The sequence below is a fragment of the Prinia subflava genome, chromosome 2 (assembly GCF_021018805.1).
Source record: "Prinia subflava isolate CZ2003 ecotype Zambia chromosome 2, Cam_Psub_1.2, whole genome shotgun sequence".
Taxonomy (NCBI): Eukaryota; Metazoa; Chordata; class Aves; order Passeriformes; family Cisticolidae; genus Prinia; species Prinia subflava.
This window is the reverse complement of record NC_086248.1, coordinates 28,343,542-28,356,841: the sequence shown is the minus strand read 5'-3', so window position 1 is coordinate 28,356,841 and position 13,300 is coordinate 28,343,542. Positions and strand designations below refer to the sequence as shown.

Below are 13,300 nucleotides of genomic sequence, written 5' to 3'. Positions count from 1 at the left end.
CAATAACTATCATTTTTTTCCGGGCATTATTCTGCTTCAAGAGGTATAACCACTATTTATTGCATTTATGAACCCAAATAATAGCATAATCCACTGAACTCCTATGGCCCCATACATAACTCTCACAACCTTATCAGTTGCTGGGATTGGCTAATATCCCAGCCTTGGCACCTTCATCCCTTCCAAGGAGAGTGGAACTTTATGATACCCCCTGTATTATTAGTGAATTCCTAGGCACTTGATGCAGACAGACCAGCTGGACAAGGCTGTGTACTCACATTACACCTGCAGTGCTGAACATTTTCCCTCTTCTCCTTTGTCAGTGCAAAGCACATCTATCAACCTTCAAACACACCAGTACGGAGCATCTGTATGTTTGCCAGTTACTGCAGATATCAGCCAATGCCACAGAACAAACAAAACACTTCCAAGGATAAAAACACAACTTGTTACAGTTCAAGCTGAAGTGCCCAGCTTTGCAGACAATTAAAATCTTCTCTGTGTGCAGTACACAGAAGGGAATGAAAAGAATAGGGTAGAGAAGAAAACACTATATAAAAAAAAATTGAACCATTTAGGATTCAAAGAAATATTTCATGTGAAATATTCAGACTTAAGATTTTCCAAAAGCCTTTCAGGAAAATGTATTCTTGCACAAAGCAGTATTTTTTTTTTTATAACCAATAAACAGCATGAATTAGATTCTCTGATTTTTTAATCTGTAATTTAAACCCTTTTTAGCTGTACTACTGGAATGAGCTACAAAGGCTTCACTGACTTATCCCCAAGCACTTTGTGCACACTTTCAGAAAGATCTGCACCACTCTTTAATCATCAGTGGGAAGCCCTGGATAAACATGTATCTTGGACACTATTTTGAAGGATCTGCCAGTAATACTGTAATCAAACATGGTGCAACTGCCTAGAAACACAGTATTATGTAATTGGCTGCCAACCTGTTGAAAAGAGCAGGCAAGGGTAACATGTATTGACCACACTTGATAGACTTTTTTTTACCTAAGCAAATTTTAAATGTGCTGAACCAGCATTGCTGCTTCTCCCCAGCTCTTCTTTGTGCCACTTTTAGGTTCCAGTGGAAGCTGGGCCATTAATAGCTTGCTTGCCCAACATCAAGATCATACATCTGAAAACCTCAGGTGAACAGTTTTCTACTTGGATGGTGTACTCACATAACTCAGGAAAGGGAAAGCACTAAAGCCACAATGGGGCCTCAGATTCTCACAACCAACTTGTTATAGCATACCTCAGCTGGTGACAATGGTTAACAAATTCCTGCTGAACATAAGGAATGTATGTGTATCTCTACACAATAACAACAACAACAACAACAACAACAACAACAATAATAATAATAATAATAATAATGTAGATGCATCCCTACATAAGTGATGAGCTAGCAGTATGTGAAGAACAACAGGTACCAATCAGCTCCCAAGACGTTTCACATCTCCTGAAGAATTATAGAGAAAATTAGCAAATATTGCCCCAAAGTGGGTAACACGTTCACCCCATTGTCACCAATTTTCTATTGAGCTACCAGAAAACAGATGCTATTCATATTTTATATTTTTGTTGTTTCTGCCCTTTCTAGGAGATATAAATAAAATTTTGACTTAATTACTGAGAATAGCTTGCTTCCAAATTTCAGCTGCACACATTTTCAACACCATCAAAGAAATACTAATTTGAGTGCATCACATGCCTTTTTTCCCTTCCAGATAATGAAAAAGAAACTGAAATAAGGCACACAGAGACTAACTAACCAGCTAAAACGGAAAGAAATGCAGTAAGAAGTTACATAACTCAGTTTTCTTGAAAGTACATCTGCTTTGCTCCACCAAATGTCAACGATGGTGTCAAAAGTAAAGCTACAGCAGAAATAAAAAAAATAATTTATAAATAAAGATAATGAAATCATTTGCTTTTGGTATTGCAAACACATTATTACTGTTTCACACTTCTTTCATGGGGTCTAATCTAATCTGTGCTTCGACCAAATTATATTGATAGAATGGTGAATTTGTCTTGAATGAGGACAATAACTTGGCCTTTGCAGAGCAAACTAACAACATGGATCTCGTACCCTGTCATTATTGTTTTTATTAATTCTGATGGTGGCTAGTCCATCAGAAATCTGTGTCAGTAATTTGACAAAAACTTTATTTATAACTTCTCTAAAAGATTAACAAAACTGAGAATGACTTTGAAAAATTTGACTGTCTTCCTCTTGAGATTAAACTAACATCAGAAAGGGTTGAAACTCTGAAATATTCATAAATCAGTGATGCATAATTTGTAGATTTGTATTTTATATCATGTACAACTGTCTCTGTCCTAAAGAGCATTTTATATTTCTTGTTAACAATGAATGCAAACAATGCTCAATGGAATTCTGCTGTGACCTTTGTTTTATTACAATTACTGCATATTTATAAATGAACAACTAAACTCCAATTTGAGAGCTACAACAACTTTGAGTTGGAATCCTTTGATAAAACACAGCTGAATAAACTTCATAAATTTAACTCCCTGAGAAGAGAAAAAGAAAGTCTCCTCTGAAAATTCCTCTGTGTATACCCACACACAAAGCAGATTTTTCCATGCTTTTGCAAGCAGGAAACAGCAATATGGATAGATTTGAACAGAAGAGGATAAATTGCTTTTAAAAGAGCACAGGAGAACAGATTGAATGTAAAACATCATATAATCACTGTATTACATAAACACATAAAATAGAAATACATAGGGATAAACCACTTCATAATAATAAAAAATGCAGTACCTGCATTATGCCATAATATAATTCCATGTAATGTCACTAAGACTTAACAACTGAAATCCCACTGTATAAGCAGAATCTACATCAACTTCTGCTAATGGCTGTTCTATACTGGAACACTTCCACATTTGTCAAAAGCACAACAAAATCAGAGGGCAAGGTCCAAAATACAGTAAACAGATTGTGGACCTTTTCCACCCAGACAAAAGATAATTGGAAGAATTTGAAGACAAAAGGCACAGATACTGCTACAAGAAAGGCCACAAAGGAGGTATGACTGGTGTGAAATACCTGATGGTACAGAACTCAGTTTTGTCAAGCATTTGTTCACTGAAGGCAGCAGCAAGACAGTTTGAATTCTGTTCCTAATTTGGATACTTGGTTTGACTTCATTCTGAACACTTGATTTGTTTCGATACCTTGCCCATTCTTATCACTGGTTTCTATTTATGCCCTGTGTTCCTTAGAGTGGAGGTTTGTAGCAGTATTTATGCCCAGTTGAGAGCGGGTCTTCCAATGTCTGAGTGCAGTAATGTACACAAACAGAGGTTTAATTCAAGCAAAAGTAACAGGTTGAGAAACTAAAATCCTGGTTTGGGTTATAACACACGATTCAGCTGAATCTATGAATGTTTTAAACAGTGAGTTGATAAAAAAACTGCTATTCAAATCCTATACAGGACACCTGTATCCCTACTAGGCAGACGTAAGACTGAAGCCAGCTGATTTTTCCCAAAAAATAATATGCCATCTCATTAGTGTGTGAGCAGTGCTGAACAAAATACTAACAGAACCTGTGATACCAAAGAAATTACCACCTGATAATGAGAGAGAGAAATATATTTACTAATACTAATAAAGTATTTAAATAACTGGAAGCAAAGCCATTGATACAGGCTTTTTTGTATCATGAAGGAAATGGTCTGGGTATTTTTCTTTTTCAAAGCCTCAGACAATTCACTTACAGATTGATCCAAATACACATACATGAAGTGCTGATTACTCTTGCACACAAACTTCAAAACTTTACATCAAAACAAGAATCTTCAGAGTTTACTGAAGTAAATCAGGTGGAAATAATCAATACAGCACAAACTAAAGTACAGTCATTAGTGATAATCACATATAATAATTTAAAACAAAGGTAAGGCTTATTGATTAATGATCATTAATGCTTTTTCTACAGTGCACTGCTTCAAAAAAAAAAGAATTTGAAATCAAATTCACATGACTGTGATAAAGTACTCTATTATGAGTGGTTCAGAATGACTCAAATATGTATTAGAAATATAAAGTTTTAGGGTGATCATTTTCTTCTAGCAAAGAAAGTCAGAATAGGGCATAGTATGTAGCACACAGGAATCTATACGAGATTTAAAAATATTTCCTTCCATGGGAAACAAGACTCACAAACATGATCTCTTTAACTGATTCTATTACTGTTTCTATGATGGTTTTGAGCATTTTAGCAGGAACAATACTTAGGTTAAAAATATTTAAAGTGAAAATGAATTTTTTCTTTATAGTACAGATTTTCACTGAGATCGAACTGCTCATTAGAGTGTAATAACAAAACTGCTTAAAACTACTCACAACCTGCATGGTAACCACTTATTTCAGTATATCAGTTATAGGTTTTTAAACAGTATTTTGTAAAATATAATGAAAAATACTCTTCACACAAAATTCGAAAGTGTGTTTTTCCCTTAGTGCTCATCCTCCTTTGTCCCCTTGAACTCATGCATAAATCCCAACTGCAAGCAGAAGGATATAAAAATTATTAAGCCTCTTTCAAGTATGTTACTGTACTCATTCAATATTTTGGACAACTGTTTACTTTTTGATTTTCTAAATTTTACTTTAGTCTGAAATAGTTGTTGCTCACTAAATAGTAAATATTCCTTTCAAAATATATGGTTGTTAGACTCCATTTTGTAATTTTTGGTCTTAGTAGACAAATCCTTCACTGATTTAACAGTTTTAATCCTGTGATGGAGCTATGATATGACATGGTATTACTGGCTATGACTTTCTGATGTCCAGCCTCCTCATTGAGCTAGTGACCTCTGGGTATGTGATTAATATTATGAACTCATCTCAAATGTGTGCAACAGGAAGTGGGCATTCATGAAATGGCATATAGATAAATGCATGCATATCATGAAAGTTCTATAAAACTGTCTGCATCCTACATCTTACCATTATTCAAGAGCATGACATAAATTATTATTTTTAAGACACATCTATTACAGTAAATCCTCTGTTAAGATCTCCGTGTTGTTGTCAGATTTGAAATCAGGAACAAAAAAATCAGTTGCTGAATACTGAAATGCTAGTACACAGTTAGCTCTTAGAATTTCTGACAAAATAGTTCTATGTTACATTTCTAGCATAATAAAATATCCCTACTAAAATTATTTTAGACCATCTGAACATGAGATACAAGATTAAGCTTCCATATGCTGAGATTTAATACAAGTGAACATCCCTTCTCCTCTCCTGTATGTAAGTAACAGGACAAAGAATTATTTCCATTCTTTCAGGAGGAACCCTGTCTGATTTGCAAGTAAACACAACAGAAAGCTCTCCATAGTTTCTGTCTAAGTAACTATTACAACACTCCATAATAATATTTTGGCCACAATAAGAAAAAAAATATTTTTGGATTCTCTCTTGGATTGACTACATAAGAAGTCTTTACATGTCTACTAGACTTGGAACTGAGCCCTGTTAATTGACAGAAACTTCATGCCATACATACTTCAGTCACAGCACCGAAGAACAAGAGGACAAATTCCCCACAGCCCTTAAATTTAGGAATCCACCAAAGTGTTCATTGAGATCTCTTTACCAGTGCTTTGATCTAGGGTAAGCATCTCAAATGTAAGGCCACAGAAAAGGATCTAGGTACAAGGAAACTGGGTCCAAGTGAAATGGTAGCCATGTTCAATACTGCCTTAATCAATGACACCAAAGATGATCTTCCTACAGAAGAAATGCTGAATAAACCACGTATTTCCAAACCATTTTATTAAAAAGCAATAGTTACAGCTTCTACTTTTTTGACCTAGATCCGTTCATTGTTCAACACTTCAGCACATTTAGAAACACAATGATCCATTGTATACTTGTCACGTCTTTTGTAAAATGCAACACTTCTTAAAAAGGAAAAATGCCGACTTTCATCCATTTTCCTAAGCCATTTATCATATTCAAAATTGTAGAAATCTTCAGAGGTTCAAAATAGAAACAGTTGGCTCTAATCTAAATGCTATTTACATAAGAGTTCTAAAATGGGACTGGAAATGGTTTTGGGAAAAGATTTTACACTTCATACAGTCAAGCTTGATGAAAGCAAATCTGATGGATGGGAAGGTTTGCATAATACTTAGAAAGCTGTCAGGTCTTTGCAATTCCTTTCCAAAAGTCACTTCTAGGCAATGTCAGTACAAAACCTCAAAATAATGCACAAATTCATGAAAGTCTTCTCACAGTCTTACCAAATCTAGAGCACTCTCTCAATAGTAAACTCCATTTCACAAACTTAAAACTCAACTTACACTACCAAAATTGCACTTTCAATTGCCACTATGAACTGTAACAACCATTTCTTAGTTATTGGTCTACCTTATTTACGCTATCTGTGGCAATCCAACTTGAACTAGATTATCTGTGTAAACAAAATTTGTATTTCTTGCCTTAATGTTCGCTGACAGAAGCAATGAACTGCATCACGTTCGTAGTAAGAATATTCTATGTGTTGACCCCTCAGTAAGGGCTTGATCAGAACCACAAACCAGCTTTTTACATACAGATACACCTGACTGATGTGCTTAATGAATGCGACTGTACCTACAGAAAACAAAGACTAAACACACATCTCTTGCAGATTTTTAGCCTTCTGGGGAAAGGGAAAAATGCTTTGGATACTGAGTGGAAAACAAAAAGCTTAGTGCTGAGAAGTACTGTGAGGCTTAATTTGCAAACTGATTATAACTTTGAGTAAAAATCTAATGAACAATTTCAAAGTGCATTAAAGGAATGAAACAAAATATTCAAGTAATTCTAATACTGTAAAAATTTTCATCAATACAAAATTGGCCCCACTAAATAGAATGGTAAAAACAAGCAAATCAAACCTTGCACCTACCAAATGAAATTTCCACCCTCTCTAACAATGCCGTTTCTCAAGCTCATATAAAGAAAAACCCAAGAGTCGGGGTTTTAAAAGAAGAATTAAAACATGTCTGAAATTGGAAGGAAAACACGCTGGCAACATGTTTCAAAATTTAAGGGCTGCAAAAAACCCAAAGAAATGCTTGCCCTAAGCTTCCCGTGTCCTTTCAACTAAGTACATTTCTGAAGCAGATGCTTTAACCTGGATACACTCATCCCCTTGGAATTCAGTGTATTTTGGGGAGAGCTGTGAGGGCCCCCGGCACCCAATGCGCCCCCTGGCCCCCAGCCCCCGAGGGAGCGGGTGCGGAAGGCGGGGATGGGAGGCGGGGGAAGGAGGGATGCTGCTCGCCGTGCCTCCCGCCCCTGCGCACGGTCCTGCTGGACCCGCGCACCGCCGCCGCGCTTCCTGCGCGCGTACCCCTCCGTGTTCTCGCCGGGGGCCGCGGCTGCCCGTGGTTCCCCCGCGGTTCCCCGCGGTTCCCCGCACACACACGGCCGAGGCTGAGCGGGGGCGCCTCCCGCCCCGCGCTGGGGCCGCGGACGGGCGGTGCGAGCCCCGCGCCCCCGCGCAGCGCCCGGGCTCCCGCCGGCTCCGCCTGCTGCGCAGGGGCTGCCTCCGCCTCCCCGGGCACTAATTAGCACTAAACGATGTTAAACGCCATCCCTGCCACTGATCGAGCGTCTCTAGGAGGTTTTTTTGCGGCAGCCGGGCCTCCCCCGCCCGTTGTGATGCCGGGCTGCTGGGGTTCGGGAGAGCGCGGAGCCGCAGGACGCTCCGAGTGTCCCACTCGCCAGCCTTCCCCTCCCCCGGCCCTGCCCTTGGCCGCTGGCACCGCGGCAGCTGGAGCAAGTTCAGCTTTTCTTCTCCCACAGCACTGGGGCTTGGCTGCCCTTAAAGAAAATCCTCTCCTAACAACGTGTCAATGTTACATTCCTCCACAAAGCAACTTCTATTAGGGGGGCTGGGAGCTTGGCACTGCCTCGCCACAGACTGAGAGCTTTGTGGCTATGCAAAAAACAAGGAGAGAGGGAACATTTCCTGCATTAAAATGCAATACCCCAGGCTCGATGATCTATCCTCCCCCCATTCCCGCGTGGCAGTTCTGAAGGACCCCCTCGCCAAGAGCCTGCATCCAGAGCCCCCATCTATGTTCAACGCACACTTTCCCTGCCTCACAACCCCTCAACGCCCTTCTAAAGATTGCCCTCCCGCCCCAACCTCCCCAAAATGCCAGGCGAAAATGGGAGGCATGTAGCAGAGGGACTAGGTGGAGGGCTGCCACGCCAACTGCTGGACCCCTGCCTCCCCACCCCTCCACAGCACCCCCTCCCCTCTTTCCAGCAGGGCCATGAAGCAGCTGCTGGGACTGGAGCAGCTGCTGGGAATGACACATCACAACCCCCTCCTCGCTAAGACTGCAAGCAGATTCTGAGCTTTCATCTCCAGGAGCTGAGACTGCCTGGAGAATGGGTGCAGGAGCAGCCAGTGGGCCCTTCACAGAGCTCCCAGGAGGTGAAACCAGCATGTCCTGCCTGTGCAGTGCCTCGCCTCGCCAGGCACGTCAGGCAGAGGCTGCACCCTAAGGAGTTGCATTTGCTCTTGGTAGGTTTGTAGGTTGCTGAGGTCTGGTTCAGTGACCAGGTGTCCTGAACATGGTAAATCTCTTGGTCTTTTGGTCAGGTTGCCTGAATGCCTTTGGAAATGTTCTCCTTGCAAAGTCGAGGGATCACATCTAGAAGGCCAAGCTTTTGCAGTTAGGTGGTTGCTGTAAAGAGGTGGTGAGGGGGAGAGGGATTTCTGGCTCACCACCTGTGGGCATTACTGTAAGTGAGGCCTTTAAACAGATGGATCCTACTTGTGAGGAGTTTCAACGGTGCTCAGCAGAACTATATGCTGTAGGTTAGGCCAGTTTAGAAATGAAAATGCAGCCTTCCCTGCCTTTAAGGGAGAGTGCATCTTCTCCAGCCCTTTCACCTCATCTAGAGGAGAGCCAGAGTGGAGAGCAACTGAAACGAATGTGAGTATTAAAGAGAGCTGGCAGCACGACTTACACACTGGCATGGCATTCAGCCCCCCCTCCAAGAAGCACCTACCTTCTTTTGGTGGCCGCTTGGCTTCTCTGGTGAGATTGCAGACCTGGGTGGTTTGCAGCTCCTGGGTCAGGCAGCCTTCCGTCTGCTCGTTGAGGGGCAGCACCACGTTATTGAGCAACACCAGGGACTGGTCGTCTATTCCCCATTCTCCCAAATGCTGAGGGCAGGTGCATTTTGTATACATGATCCCACAGGACTCGGTTCTCCCATTTTCAGATTTCAAGCAGTTCTCCAACCAAGTGCATAACACATGGCACCCAAACTGGCTTGGGCTCACCTTGTTCAACACCAAAAATTCAAAGAAGGATTTTTGGTCTTCTTCTTTTTTGTGTAATCCTGGGAAGTTGATAGGATAGACACGACGTATCTGAATAAAATTCTTATCATACTGCAGAAATACAAAAGCATTCTTGGAGTTGCAGAGCTGCATTATAGAATGGTTATTTTTTAAAAGATCCTTTATTTTTTCATGAGAAAAATGATCAAACTGATAAGCCAAGAGGGAAAAGTTGGAGCAGCTGAAGTCCTTTTTGGAAAATTTCAGGTAAATACTATATTTGGTTGGATCTGGATTTTCCAGCGTCCAAGTGCAGTTTGTGAAGTTTTTAGGAAACATTTCACTTACAGAATACGATCCATAAATGACCCCCTTCACCAACGTGGAACACCAGAAGTCTTGGGCAGCATTAAATCCAAACATAACCAGTAGATAGGTGGAAAATATATAAATCAGCAAATTACGAACAGCCTTCATCCTATGTCATTTGGCCTGCAGGAGATGAAATGAAATAAAAATGCAAGTAGAATTCTTCACGCATAGAAAACCAAACTCCTTCCAATATTCGAGCCAGCTGTTTTCAAGCTTGCAGTTAGAGCCCCTTTCAGAAAGAAGGGCAGGTAATTTTTATTTTATAACGCAAGGGCCGGGGTTGCCGCTGTGTGCACAGCGCCATCACGTGGCCATCGCCACAGACACGTCTCCCACAGACAAATTAGAACTCAACATCTATTAGATTATTAATAGGAATGTCCTCTCCTCTCTAGGATTTAGTCATCATGGCGTGGACTAGAACTGCTAAGTAAAGTCTAAGTAAAAACCTAGACGCCTTACCTGGCAGACCAAGAGAAGAGAAATTTATTTATTTATTTATTTATTCAAAAAGTAAATAATGAATCTGCTAGAGTAATGTATGAGCATATACGATATGCACATGCAGAATCTCACCAGAATGGAAAAAGAAATCTGGAAGATTTTTTAATGTATTATTTTTCTCTTAAGTCTGAGAAGTAACTGAATTATGACAGCTATAATTTAAAAATGTACCAATTAGTATTTGTTAAAAATGGAACATTATCTCCTATATGCCTACATGTCTTCACCCTGGCTGCCTGGTATACAGAAGTCTCTAACAAGGCAGCAAATGCTGAGATTAATGCATTAATAAAATTTTGACACTACTGAAGAAAGAAACAAAGATGGATATCACTACTGCTGGTCTGACACGATCACTAAATGCCAGTTTTTTAAGGTAATAATTTCAGTGTGCTTCAGCCTCTAAGGATATATAAAATGGATCACAGTATTAGTATTACAATCAGTAGCTCTGTATAACTGGCTGTGCTACAGCAGGATCTCTGCACCTATTGGACTGCACTTGCCCTCTTATTACGAATTACTTGTACTGTCTCATTAGCTCCTGTGTTTTGCAGCCATGCGCTTAAACAATGAAAGAAAATATTACATTTTCTCTGCTAGTATCTCCAATTAAAGATCTTTTACTGCACCTGCCAACCCTCACAGTCTCCAATGCTCTGTTCTTTTAACAGTGGCCTATGTTAGTACAGCAAACCTGAGTTATATTTACCTCCGTAATGATATCCAAAAAAATTCAGGTTGAAGGTTTTCAGCATTAACCTTTGAAAAGTTGCTTATCTCTTACAAATGAGTAGTTTTTCACCTTCTGCTCTTAAATGCAAGCAGAAAGAAGCGATACCAACCTAATTTCAAAACTCTCTAGATTGCAGTCTCTTCCACTGTTGCTCTGTAAGCAGAGGCACACATACAATAGGCACCGTTACTGAGTTTTGATGTGTGTCTTTGCCTAGCTTTTCATCTCCTCACCAAACAGCGAGGCATCTTCTGTTTCCCATTGCGTAACACACAGCAAGTCACCGGATTAAGCTCCCTTGAAGAGATTTTCGTATCTCCTAGATTATAATGCAAACTCTGAATCCTGAAATGGGCAAAAAGCAGCACCAACTCTAACCCTCTTTATAGCAGAGGTTTAAAAAGAAAAAAAAAAAGAAAAAAAAAGCAGAGCTGCTGCTGGGTCTATCCACATGGTCAGATTTTCTCCTTTCTGAGCATCCGTCTCAATGAATAACATGATTCTCCTTCTCCAAACAGGGCTAGTACAGCATTTAAGGTTTTTAAAAAGAGAAACTTATTGGGAATTCTGGAAACAATTTCCCCTTTGCTGAAGCACTTTGCAGGCAATGCAGTTCTGCGCAGTGTTATTCAGGATGGTGTAGGCGTTGAAAGCCAATGTGACAATAAGTGTCTAAATTAAGAATTCCACCCATGAAAAAGGATTAATTTTATAATCTGGAAAGTAGAAAGGGAGCTTACTTGCTTTTCTGTTTGAAAATGAAAAAAGCCCCTGACTTTTTCCATCCTATGTAATATCTGCACTAGAAAAATAAAGACCTCTGCAGTGCTAGGCTGTTTTCTATGAAGAAATGTAATCAAATAGCCCTCATTTGAGCTGTGCATTTGCTCATGCACGGCTACTGAAACAGAACGCTGTCTTTATCCCTCTCTCCCTGTGTGCATTACACACGCACACACATGCACACACACACGAACTGAGTGTGCTGGCAGCATTCAGTTAGTTTGCAGCATTGCTAGATGCAGAGCGAACCTGCTCGCTGGAAGGATTAAGACACTCAGATTAAAAAGATACTTCTTTTCCATGGAGGAGGGAGTTAAAGAATGGCCACAGAAGCTTAAGGTTGCCCATTTGGGAAGGGGGAGAATCCTCTTCTGCTGAAAAGAAACGGGCATTTAGTTTGGATATTCCCCGAACTGATTTTCTAGGTGACACTGTAGTTTAGCCAAACATAGACGGCGCCATCACTCCATTTATTTTTTTTCCCCCAACAGAAGACCCACTCACTTCTCTTATTTTAACTTCCTATTAACCTAACAATTCCCCCCACCCCCCCATACAAATTACCCCAATCGTGCACAAACCTCAGGTTTTCTCGGTCTCGCTGGAAATTACTCTCAGGGAAGCAGACCTGTCGCAAGACGGACTTCTCTAACTTTTAAACTGCAGCGCTGAAGTAAATGCGGAGATCATTTCGTATGTGCTGTCTCTCTCTCGATCCTTCAGCAACAGCCTGTCCCCCTCCTCCGCCGCCTCCTCCCCGGAATCCCAAGCTAAAAGCTCTCCAGTCGTAATCCCTGGAAATGGGAAATGGAAATGCCCCGGGCACCCTTACCTTCCACTCCGAAAGCTGTCAGGCTATTTCTCTAAAACACTAGCACCACAGGCACACGTCCCAACAACAGTGATGGAGAGATTCCCCTTCTGACGGAAGCACCGTTTCCCATTTTTCCCGGCTCAGGTTCAAAACCAAGATTTAAAAAAGCAGCAGAAGATAAAAACGCAGCGAGAAAATCCCCGCACGCCACACGCACACCCCACCGAGGAAAAAAATCAGCTTTGGCTCCGGATCCACCAAATCCAACCACATGAAGGGAAAGAAAACAGAAAAAAAAAATCAAAAAAAAAAAGCAACCCGAAAAACAACCACCTCAAACCAGCGAGACTGCAGGGGAAAAAATGGAAGTGGCTGAGCAAGCGAAGGTTTTTTTGTTTGGTTTTTTGTTGTTTTTGTTGGTTGGTTTTTTGTTTTTTTTTTTTACTTGAAACAAAGTCTCGGCACAGCAGCCCGATGCACGGCGATGTCAGGCAGTCGACGGTCTGAGAGAAGGACTAAGGCGCTAGTGCGGATTTGTTGGTGGGTTTTGTTGTTGTTGTTATTACTAATAGACTTATTCCTCCTTCCTCCCTCCTCCTCCCCCCTCAGGCACTAATGGCCGGACAGCGGCGGGGGGTCCTCGGCTCCGGTGGCGGGGAGCGGTGCGAACGCCGGGCGCGCCGGGAGCACGGCGGCGGCGGGAGCGCGTCTCTGCCGCTGCGTGTGGCTCTGCCTGGGCGT

General features: G+C 41.1%; 1 protein-coding gene across 1 annotated transcript in view; it reads right to left on the bottom strand.

Annotated features, from left to right (window-relative positions):
• ADGRB3 (adhesion G protein-coupled receptor B3) overlaps nt 1-12,715 on the bottom strand; it is a 440,870-nt gene extending 428,155 nt beyond the window's left edge. Inside the window, exons 1-2 of the mRNA XM_063389429.1 lie at nt 12,578-12,715; nt 9,074-9,842 (exon numbers count right to left, since the gene is read on the bottom strand). Coding sequence (XP_063245499.1) covers nt 9,074-9,827 — 754 coding nt within the window. The 5' untranslated portion in view covers nt 9,828-9,842; nt 12,578-12,715. The remainder of the gene's footprint in view (nt 1-9,073; nt 9,843-12,577) is intronic.
• Between the last annotated feature and the right edge of the window lie 585 nt (nt 12,716-13,300).